This window comes from Neodiprion fabricii, chromosome 6 (genome assembly GCF_021155785.1).
Source record: "Neodiprion fabricii isolate iyNeoFabr1 chromosome 6, iyNeoFabr1.1, whole genome shotgun sequence".
Classification (NCBI taxonomy): domain Eukaryota; kingdom Metazoa; phylum Arthropoda; class Insecta; order Hymenoptera; family Diprionidae; genus Neodiprion; species Neodiprion fabricii.
Window position 1 is genome coordinate 24,464,195 of NC_060244.1, and position 12,444 is coordinate 24,476,638.

The 12,444-nt window shown below is 40.4% G+C and overlaps 1 protein-coding gene across 7 annotated transcripts in view; it reads left to right on the forward strand.

Moving 5' to 3' along the window:
- The window catches only part of LOC124185069 (protein sprint), a 101,077-nt gene that overhangs the window by 36,792 nt on the left and 51,841 nt on the right, over positions 1-12,444 (forward strand). For 6 of the 7 annotated variants that reach the window (XM_046575421.1, XM_046575423.1, XM_046575422.1 and 3 more), the window contains exon 3: positions 5,573-5,646. In XM_046575421.1, coding sequence (XP_046431377.1) covers positions 5,573-5,646 — 74 coding nt within the window. Of the gene's footprint in view, positions 1-451; positions 511-5,572; positions 5,647-12,444 lie in introns of those variants that run through there. The other variant, XM_046575430.1, reaches the window with a different exon arrangement.

A 12,444-nucleotide genomic window follows, 5' to 3' on the forward strand; every position in this document is an offset into this window, starting at 1 on the left:
TGTTGTGCTGCGAATAGACGGTGAATCAAGGCGGTGTGATTATTCTCGTGTAATAGCTCGTCAGGCAGATGAGAAATAGAGAGAGAGAGAGAGAGAGAGAGAGAGGGCGAGAGAGAGAAGAGTCGGCAGTCTTGAGATTCGTCGCTGCCTGCGTGGAATGAAGGACTGGCAGGCAGGCCAATGAGTGAATGACTGCATACACGCGTTTATTGGACCTAATCTATTTTATTCGAGAGAATGAGTTTCAGTGAACCATTTTAATTCGAGTGTGCCTATAGTCGGTGTGCGTGGTCGGGCGGTTATGAAGTGCTCTCTCGGTAAGTTCTTCTCTTTCTTTCTCTCTCTCTCTCTCTCTCTCTCTCTCTTTCTCGCGCTATTTCTCTCTTGGAACAAAGTGAAGTGTGTGGTAATAAAGCTCGAGTGTTTTAGAAATATCATGACTGCTGTTGCAGGGGAACAAAGCGAATTAATTATAATCTACACTGTTGCTGATTCGACATGGCTTACGGCGTATGTATAATGTCATCTTTTTACACCCCCTATAAATAAATGTGTGTGCGTGTGTTTTTTTCTTGATGTTTTTGCTCTATCGCTGGTACATCGATCCATGATACCTCGATGCTTCGATTATAATATTACATCTTCATGGAGAGAAAAAAATGATCAAATTTTACTCAAAATTTCTGGAAAAGAGGGACACATAAAGATCTTAGGTAAAAAACTAACCATGTCAATTATATTTTTTTATTTTTATAAATGCAACAGATTTTACAAAGTATATTTTACCAAAAAACTTGGCGTGTCTCTCGCTTTTCCTACAGTTTTTAGTAAAATCTACTTTTGTTTTCTCTCCGTGTTCTTGGACACAATTTGTTACGCAATTATTGCCGCATCCAATGCAGATGATGCTTGTCCCTCGGATGATCGACGTGGCTTCTGCCGAACGTTGACGCTTCGATTGATCAATTGAAATGGGCGTGCGCGACCGTTTGGACCGTTGAATTCAAGGAGTTTCCAAGAGGGTCGAACCGTCGGTCATGTTCCCGGCTGATTGACCGTGTCGAATACTTATCTTGTTTTACTGTCCGTACCTCGATAATTTTAATTAAAAATTCGTCGTCAATTATTGGCAAACGGTGGAAATTTTGCCGAATTATAATTCAGTTGCATGCACGTGAATGCGGATTCGAATTTTCTCGTATTTCGTTTATTGACCCCTGCGGTCCTTCGTCCATCGTATTTCACCGGCTCTCGATAGATAGACTCTGTCCACACGACAAGCAATCATCTCAGCTAATTGCTAATTAGAAATTCCCCGCAGCAAGGAAGAACACAAACGTTTTCCATTAGAGTTCCTTCCCTTTCTCTTCTTGTACCTAGTATGCGTTATAATGTAAAGGTTGGTTATACGGCACACAAGTCGTGTGTCTCTTAAAGTTTTCCATATACGTGTGCGTATCTATGTATGTATAGATGTATAATACATTGCCTACAACCGTAGTCAACCAACCGTTTCGGCTGGGGCTTTCTGGTTCAGTGTTCACATGAGTCACGCAAAGAACACCACACGGCTTGGCTCACTCTGACTCTCTCGATATATACATATATACATATTTCAGGGTGCAGACACACACGCACACACGCACGCAGCCTCGTACATAAAATCCATATCCTCTCATTATAACGTCGTCATTAGACAGCTGTCACTACATGTACGAAAATGACAAAAGCACGCGTGGTCGGGGAACATCAATTTTGAGGAATGAATATTTCGAAGCCAACTCAAAGTGCATCGGTATTACTGTAATACCGAAGGATATCGCATTCGACGAAAACTGATTACACGTCCATTTTTCAACAGATCGTAAGACGTTGACTAGGTACATGTATGCCCTTAACTATGGGATTGAAGTTTCTCAAAAATAACAAAATTTGCAAACTTTAATTCGAATTTAGTTGTTTCGATACTGAACATTTACACAGTACAGGCTAAACGCATTCAGTACTCAACTAACCGTATATAAAACTGAACTCGAGCTTGATTTTTCCTTCTTCCTTCTCTCTTCCTGGTCGTATTTCCTTTTTGCTTTCTTTTATTCTTGCTCTTTGCTCGTTTTTTCGCTATCTTTCCTTCATCCTTCATGCCGGTTAATGCGTTTGCTCCAGATCCTTCAATACACACACACACACACACACACCACACATGTATATATATATAACGTTGTAGGCATCAGCTTGCTTGCAGCTCATCCGTGAGAGCTCGTTTCAATGCTCGTGAAATAACTACGCGTATCGATTTTTCCCGTTTAATGTACCTACCTACGGAAAGAGCTGTGCCAGTACCGATAACTATCTTGGTTTTATTGTATTTTGTATAAGGAATAAAAATCTGTACGGAGAGGTGTGTATGTACCTATGTACATTGGTACATACCTTTCGTACATAAGTAGGTAAAGGATAAAGACGCGAGGTTGGTTGGCTCGTTGGTTGAGTGCCGTTCAGTTCGCTTCGCTTTACTTCTCGTTGGTTTTCTTTGGTTTTCTTTTTTTTCAGCATTATTTTTCGTTTTTTATTCTCCCCTTTTTGTTTATTTGTCTTTTACTACGATCGATATTTACTCCGTTCCTACGTTTGTATTATACATTCCGCGAGGCGATAAAGCTTAGGTTCATGCAACATATATCTAAGTATATGTAGTATGAGTACGTGCATATACGTCGTAGGCGTATCGATTAATTATTGGTGTATTCGTAACACGGCACCGAATTGTCGAATTTCTTAAGAATTTAACGTATTTTTAACGCTTTATTTTTCTTTCCCTAATTAGCAGCACGCAGAAAATCAATATTTAAGGCACATATGATTATACTAAAGTAGAAGACATTTTTTTTATTAAATACGTCCATGAAAAGTATCGTATGTAAAAGTTCTTCGAAACTGTAACAGATTATTTATCATTGTTGTAGATAATTTATATATTCGGGGTCAAAAATTTAACATCGTACGTTGTATCATGTGCATAATACGTGTCACGATACGAAAATCTCCTTTATAAGACTTGTTTCATCTTCATTTCTCCGATATCGAGAATGAACCCTTATCAGATATCGTGGGTAGGTATATTCAATATTTACTCTGGAAATGCGATTCCTCCACTCCATGGAAGGGACGAACTCTTTAATTTTCCAGATTTGAACTACGGTGACGCTATGCAAATATGTACCCAGTACTTCCCCGCAGATGTTATATGCATACATACGTATATGCGTGCTTCTCTCTCTCTCGCGCTCTCTCTCTCTCTCACTCTTCCTCTGACACCCTTTGTGAATTTTCTATCCGCCTGGAAAATTGACAAGAGTCGCGGTAAAGTTTGAACCCTAGGAGGAAAAACTCGGTTGAAGAAGATATCAACGGACCCGATAGATGTTAGGTTGGGTATTACGCTGAGCTCAGCTGATCTTCTCCTCGTCGTTCCTCGCGGGTTTTTCCCAGTTTACGTTTATTGAATAGGAACGAAATTTTCTCTTCAAACGATGATTGAAATTTCATTTCGGCGTGTGTGATAAATTTTCGACTAACGAGGATTTTTTTTGACTACTTTACCAAAGCATTATAAGTGCAGTTTCCGGTGCGCGATATGTACGCGGATAACAATTAAATCGAATTGGACGAAATACGATTCGCCAAAAAAAGAAAGACTTTTTCAACTTGTACACGGAGGGAATCTCTGTGTTATACAAATACGCTGCGAGCGTGTGCTAATCGAAAAGTGGAGTGTATTTGCCTAGTTCTCGTCATCAAATCCCACGACGACCGCTGGCAGCTAGTTAAATCCGTCGTTGTCGTAATTCGATCGATTTTTACACACGTCGACACCGTCTCGTATATCTCAGCATCAAATTGCCTTGTCAACAAACTGCAGTGTGTAACGAGGTGTTATCAAACAGAATCCGATTTTCACAAGGATTCTGGCATGCAAGTAGCCTTGCAGGCAGGCTCCGTGAGGCTTGAAAAATATAGTACATATTATATCGTAGTCGCAACCATGAAATCAAGGTCAACCAACTAATTGGCACTACTAATGATGAATACGAAAATGGTATCAATTGACCGGTCAATTAGTCGATAATTAACGTGAAAGAATTAGTTTTCTATTGCAATAAAGCGTGCAAGACAACGATAACGTTTCGATAATGCTATTGAACATGAAATAAAATAGACTGATACGAAGAATATATGAAATAGTTTAAGATATTGTGAAAAACAGATTATTTATTTATTTATATGGTGATTAACGAGTCATACCATAAAGTTTTATAATACAGCGTAAAATAAATCATCCCCATTCGTCGCAAGCCAACGAACTTGGCTCGATAGTTTTCAGTGTTTAACAGGAATGAGCAGCATAAAATGTAAAAAATAATATAATTCAATTGAGAAGAAATCATAGAATATTACGACGAGGGATTGAGAATAGAATATTCGGACGATGATAGTGTAAATATGTACACCTGAGAGATCGTAACGTATCGATGATATTATCTGTTGAAGGGAGAGCGATGATAAATACTTTGGGTGTGTATATGATTTATTGAAGAAACTTGATAAATTTACTCACAATATCTGTCGTCGAGATTATATTAGTCGATTGTTACCTAATCAGGATTTAGTCCGTGACATACACTTAACATTATTTAATTTTATAGAAATTTAAAGACGACTTTTCTCCTTCAAGTGCTGCGTAGACCTACTGCCTCACTATTTTCAATAGCGTACAATAATGAAAAGATTCCCGACGAATCATCGGCACATTATAACAACGTTGTTCAATCATTTTCGCATGACTCGTTCGTAGCGCCTGCAAATTTATATCTGATCCGTTGTAAAATCGTACTGCGTGGGAAGAGGAGTTGGGGAAAATATGAAAGAAGTAGAAAATGCACAAAAGGCAAGCTGCAAACAAGTAATATCGTTTCGGCGATTCCTATTTCGATACAGGTAGGTACGCACTGCATGACTCTATAATAAGCTGCGAGATGTGTGTAAATAGTAAAATACACATCCGCGCATGCATGTATTCTCCTCGAGTAAATACGCGTGGATGAGTATATGCTAGGCATACTCACACTCGTTCAAGTATAGATCTTCTTGGTATAAGGAGGATGTGACTCACGACGATTCTGAAGTAAGGAAGCTACAAGTTACTCACCGTATCCATATTTATACGATCCATACTACGTACAGACGTATGAAAGGAATGGCACAAACTATGAAGTATGAACATATTTGTTTTAAAGCAGATATTGTCCTTCTCGCCCTGCAGGCATTCCCATAAGGAAAGGGAATCCCGTGGACGTTCCTTTCTCCCACTTTTTCAGATGCAATCACGCGACGTTGAAAGTATCGCAGGCAGACTAGCAATCGGTCAGGTTCAATGTCTGCATTTCTTTATCTACTTTTGTATACCTGCCGCCTACTTTTAATACCGTGTAACACGTACAATAATATACAGTTGTATAATATATTTTTCGTCGACTTTGCTGGTATAATTTTTCTCTATTTTTTGTTGCAGCTGCTAAATTCCCTTGCGTCCGATTTGGACTGTATGCTGAGCGAATTGTGCACCGCGCCTGATCCTTTTACAAGGTGAGTTTCTTCTTCTTTTAGTTTTCCTCATTCTTTCGTTCACTTTCTATAACCTGAACATCGTAACACTTCGCGTTGCGTTCGTATCATCGGATTTTTGTCAAAGGAAATATGGAGAGATGTATTTTTCATTTCAGTTTTCATAGCTGTAACAGATGATTTTCAACTCGTAACAAATGTCGCTGCATAAATCTAGCATAATCGATAGACCTGAAACATATAATGTATCATCATCCGGATTTCCGGTGATTTTTTGTCTTCCGAGATCACGTGTGTGTGTGTGTATTATGCATAGATGAACCATTAGGGAGGCTTTATTCTTTGTCAACCTCAGCAGTTGACGGAGAAAAGATACAAGGTGGAATAAATTTCACCCCTCTTGCAGTAGACGATGGTGGGTGAGGCCAGAAAACATTCCTCAAAGGTCTCTTTGATCAAATTTTACTATCAAAGAAATTCGATACATCGTCAGCTGGGTTTTCCTTCAATACCTTCCCCCATCCAACGTATTTTTTCTTTTTCTTTTTTTTTTTTTTGTTGCATCTCCTTCGTCCTCCCAGCTTTTCGCTGTGACAGCTAGAATTCAAATTACTCTCTGTTGAAATTTGTCGTGTGTGTTTTTATTCTCCAGAGGTATTCATTTTTTTTTTAACATTTGCTTAAACAAGGCAAACAATTGTTCCCCGTTTTTTTTTCTTGTGTTTTTTCTACCTTCCACGCAGGGTTGAAAAAACCACCCCTACGTCAACGAAAGAACGCGGCATATTCATGATCTCGAATTAGTGAAACAGTTTGGTGAGCAACGAAACACACACACACACACACACGTCAGAAAAAAATTCGGTAACTTTCCCGCGGTGGCAGAAAAAATGGGGAGAAGGATCGTTATGTTTCGCATTTTATTGTTGAACCTGACCGGAAGTGATATTAGCTTTTTGCCCTTGTGCATACGATGCGAACGGGGATGAGTGTAACAACCGTAGCGGTACTTTAAATACCTCAGATTCATATACCTACCACGCTGCTGCATCGTTTAAATCATTAATTCCCATTATTTACGACCAAAATTTTCGCGACATCCTCCTACGCGCCGAGTAGAATAATTTCCATATCGTAAGACCCACGTGATCTATGGGAGGTCTTTGCCTACAATATCCTTATGTTATATGGAACAACGTAGCTGAGATACTGGGTGGTCATTTAATTGTCAAACATCGTAAACCGTGAGACCAGCAACCCTTTTGACAACCTCAAACCGCGTAGTTTTCAAATTTTATGTCCCTTAACCCTCGACAATGACGATGTAATTGCTGAGAGAAGAAAGGTGAAAAGTTGTCTTCAAGACGGTCAGTTTTGTCAAGTAACATTGAATCCGATGAAAAACGGAATAATATCATTCTTCTCGTATTTACTTTTTGAGGAATTGCACGATTTTGGGGCGAAATCACAACGCGCTTTTTATTCCGAAAATGTTGCCTGTTTTCGGAGTAGAACATCTCACCCGTTATACGATAATATATGACAACACTATATTATATCTATATCTGTATAGAGCAGGGTTAACCCGTAAGATTTAACGTCTTGGGCGTGGTGTATTCACAAGCGAAGATAGACGACATTTTCCTCAATGGACATTGAATTTCAATGGGGAATCGGGAATGGCTTTTGGTTAGTAAAAGGTGCAAACCACCCTGAAACGCGTTCAAGAATAGAACGCTGTTCCTCGAAGCTGATAAACCGCTCTATTCGTATCAAAAGGGTTCAATTTCCGCTCTACTCATTCGCACGCAAACAATAACCCCTGACGATTCTCCGAACGCGTGTCTCGATAAGACGGAGGAGGAGGAGGAGGAAGACTCTTGCGGTATACCCGGGAATGATTCGAATCGCTTTCGATGACGTCACACGGCACCAGCCAGTGAGGAGAAAGGAAGCTTGGATCAGTGATTCTCATTCCGTGTCAAGGGTCACGGAACTTTGACTCCGCTTCGCGAGCTCTGAACTTCGTTGAAAAAATATACCTCCATATGTGCGGGGGCGGTGCTATTTCTCCCCGAGAATTGTTCAACCAAGAAAACATCCACTTTTCGAAGATTCGTTTGGTCGAAGGCGGGCTTTTCACGCACCCTCTTTCGGTCAATAGTACCTATAATGTAATACTTTCCTCATCCTCTATCCGACCCAATCGCGATTCGCGCTTTCTTGCAATATTATACGGGGCGTGAAAATCACGGCGGTCTGCATGTGTTTGACGCTGGTTCGTGGAGGCGGTCTGAAAATATGGTCGCATGATCGAAGTTGAACGGAAAAAAAAGGAACGTCGCGTCTTATACTTATCGTTTTCCTGATATACTTGGAATTTAGGGAGTAGATTTTTCAGGAGTCGCGTGAAATTTTTAGAAAGGGGTTCGCGTTAAAAATTCATTTATGCTAATGAGATTTTCTGTTCTTATTGTTATCATTATGATTTCTTTTATGACATAATTTCACTATTCCATCATAAGACTGCTGGTTTTCTCATTATTTTGCACATTTTGACTTTTTACACAAGTATTAGTTAAATAGAAAAAATAATGATAGTGGTATAACATTCGGTATAGAAATTCAATAAAAAGATCAGCGCGATGAAACACGACGCATATAAAATGATGTTTGCCTTTGTTTTTTCAAATTTTTGTTGCTACCTGTTCCCCTCTCAGTGTTTTTACAAAACACATTATGGTAATGCCGAATGGCTTTATCAGGTCGAAGAAATGGGCAACAGCTGCCGTTTGAGCGAGCGATTACGCATAATTTTATGCACTTAATATCAAGCACATGTTTTCAATTGGGTCATTTGCGTCTGTAAATGCTAATTTCACACGTATTTTGGGACGGTCTTTAAATCCCTTCGACGTGATATATATATATATACATATATATGTATATATGCATGTGTATGCAGCGTTACACATACGGCACGGTGTCAGTGCAATGTCGCCTCTCCGCATGCGTTTCTGTTCTATGTAATACGTTACATACCCCATATGTATTATATACCAGTTTTGTGCGTTACGCCATAACGTATATACCATGCATACATTTGCGATTCCCTATGTTCAAACCGCGACAAAGCGTATCCTACATCCCCTCCCTTAGCTACCTCACATTTCACCCCTTTTGGCATCCCTTATGGGGACCCATACCCACGTGTCACATATACACATAAGTGGATGCACACGTGTGTCAACCACCTCTATGTATACCCTGTACCTATACGCCGAATTCCCCGGGTGACGGTTCGAACGACAAACCTAACCTTTTACCTTTTACCTCTTCTTCGATCCTTCGCCACCCTTTGTTTTTTCGGGATCCGAGATGATTTCGCTGCAGCGGGTATCAAGTCGTAAGTAGGTACGATAAAGTGGAGAGAAACGGATGTATCAGATCCCAATTGTCCAACGAAATCGAAATCGCAAAGAGAATCGTTTTTTCACCGAGTATTCTGGAGTCAGTATAGTCACAGAAAGAGTTGTTTTTTTTTTTCTTTTTGCTTACAGAAGCAAGATTTTTACCGGGTACGAGCGATCTAACCAAGGCTGTTAATGCGTAATGAAACTCGCAAAATTCTAGCTGTTGTAAAAAGATTTTCTATATCTGTGCCCGAATTATCGCTGTGAATATTTCTACTCCAGTGGAATAATTTCTATTCCTATAGTAAACACTGTTAATCCTAATATGCTATACATTTTTCGTACATTAGATACATCCCTTATTTTATCAGTATTGCCGAAAAGAATCCAATCTTCTTTCCCCATCAATTTTTAACTGATCGACGCGCATATTCCTGCGCAATACCATGAGAGGTGCACGGCTGTATGAAAATGATTAAACGAAAGCACGTAACTCGGAATGAGAGTTTGCGAAAAATCGGAGGGTGCAGAAAGAATATCAAACAATTCTAGATAAGTTTGCGCGCGCGACGATGGAAAATTTTAACGCTACTTTATACCGCGTGGCGGCGTGAGAATAAAAAGTTTAATATAAGGAGAGATTCATGCTATAGATGTATGCATACGTGTATACTGTATATATGTATAAGACAATCATGGCAGTGATCTATGCGCTTGCGTATGTATGACGCAACCTCACCGTCTCGAGAAAATATGAAATTTACATTTTTTCCTATACCCATCCATACGCCGAACGAACGTACACCGGAGGGTCGAAAATAGGACCCCCGACTTTCCATTTCGCAAATGCGATCATTTTTTCTCTTTCCTTCCTTTCTTTCTTTCCTTCTTGTCCTTCTTTTTCCCCTTTTCACATCTCCGTTTCGCACCTCATTCGTTTCCCTTTTACAGACTATACGTACACCTACTTGTACGCACATGATGATCGCGGACCCGCGTTCTTTTACATCTAATATGTACGTCATTTTTTGGAGTTCTGTAGGCACGTGAATTACTGTATTTAAAATTTGTCGATAGATTGTATAAAATAATGGATATAAAAAAATGGCGATGGGCTAAGAATAAATTGCAGCCACGCGTACCGATTCCTTATAAGAGGGTCTGCTGGTAGATAAGAAGAAACCGGGTATGTTTCTCGGGATGTAAATCTGCGATGCCGAGATTGTCGTGCGTGGGTTGAGGCGACGGGTTCCTTTGGATTTCTGAAAGCATCGACGCTGCCGCGCAGGCTGAGTAGAAATTCGCCAGGTTACGCCGCCACTGTGACTTATAACCACCACCCCTGGCTGCGGTACAACACTTGAGAAGAAAGCGAGCTAGCGAGAGCGAGCGAAGGGGCTGTGCGGAGAACTTAGAATTGAAATGAAATTCCACCCCGGTCGTGGTTGAATTATTATCAGTCTGTAATCTTTCTAAAAAAGTTCACTTGACGCCCCTCCTGCCTGCCTCCCTCCCTCCTTCCTTCCTTCCTTCCTTCCGCGAAATTATGGCTATTCATTCTCCGTTCTCCTTCGCTCTGCCATGCCATGCAGCTTCCATTTCTCTGGCTCCCGCTTTTTTACTCTGTGCCTAAATGAGGAGGGGTAATAACCGATTTCAAAGATTTCGAGGGCTCTTTACTCTTCTTTTCGTTTAATGGAAGTACGATGTTCAAAAATTTTATCTACCGCACCGACCGCGACCACGTGTCAGTTAATAAAAACCTCTTCGCGTATCTCTGTCACTCTTCTTTACGCTCATTTTTGCTATGAAAATGAAGTGATGCACGAATGACCAGTCGATTATTTGAATGAAATTTGGAAATTTCCAAGTCTACTCGTCCTACGTTCAAATACACTCTCTGGTTTTACGTCTGGCCTTCAAACGCTTCCCGTTATGTGCCATTACGCCTATTGCGTCTTCTTTGTTCAGCCGCAACCTCAAAATTAATTCCAACTCCTCTCACTACTCTGACCTTCCAAGGACATGTGTACGCACTCGTGTCATTGTTGGTTTTAGTCGGCGCACTGCACACTGGACTCCGTTGACTTAACGGTTCGAGAATTGGAATGCACAACCATACCTAACCTAATGCTTTGAGTTGTCATACGTTGTAATTTTTCCTCTTTTAATCCATTCGTCTTGAACCCTTACGCATACGTCGCTGACGTTGGATCGTCGGGTATACCACCTAGATCATGCGTTTCTACAAAATGATCGTAATCGTAAGTCGTACAGTTCCAAATTACATCATCGGAGGAAATATGATTGGTACATGATATTCGTGAATATACGTTCGTTGAAAAGTTTCCCCCATATCGCTGAGTTAATTATTATCTATCGTGCGGAAAATTGCATGTCTACTAAACGCAAATCATCAACTCGTACACCGTATTATTTTGACCTGCGTAAAGTATAGCTTATGCGAGAATTGGACGTTTATTATTGTCCCAGCTGCGCAGTCACGTTGTTGTACGATTATAGAACCGCATTGAGCGATTGGGAGTTGATTCTTGCGCAAATTCGATAATTCGTACTCATTGTAAAATTCGAATTTAAAACTTTGCGCAACACCGTCAAATTATTCCGAATTTCAACAAGAATTGAATCGCTATCGTTTTCGGGTGTACCTGGGATATTCTTCCCTGGCGATTTTCATCAGAATTAAAGCAGCAAAAACCTCATATTCGCCCCTCGACCCGCGTGGGTTCAGAGATATCTTCTTTTCCCTTTATATCCCCGATGCCGTTCCGATAAATTCTCCAGGTTTTCTGGAAGTTCCCCAGGACTTTGAGCTAGCCTAACGCGAATCTAATGTTTGCCCTCTCGTGTATAACGGCAGAGGGAGTCAGCCGCCTCGCTCATTCTCATCATCATCTTCATCCTCATTCTCATTCTCGAACTGATGCGGAACGCGAAATGGAACCACACCAACAACAGTAACGAGGATACACGGATGCATGGCACACGTGCAACGCGACTAGGCGATGGAATTCATTCTCTATGCGTATTGTGTTTACAAGTTTCTACTTACGTAATTGTGCACACAGAATACGTATACTTATGTACGTACGTACGTACGTACGCCACGGTATCTGTATTTTTTCTACGTCGCGGCGCAACGACGAGTATCGTGTACCTACGTGACATTTGACGAAAGCTTTCGGACCGCGGAGGGAATTTTAATACCCGGCAATATGTCGAAAAAAGCAATTATTTATTATATTTATATATATATATATATATGAATTTGCGTGAGCGTTTGTTTGTCTACCGTGATTGCGAGGGATGGCGGTTTACCTGCAGATTTACAGACAGAACGACGCGATTCATACGTATATACAAGATTATACGAAATTGATGAATT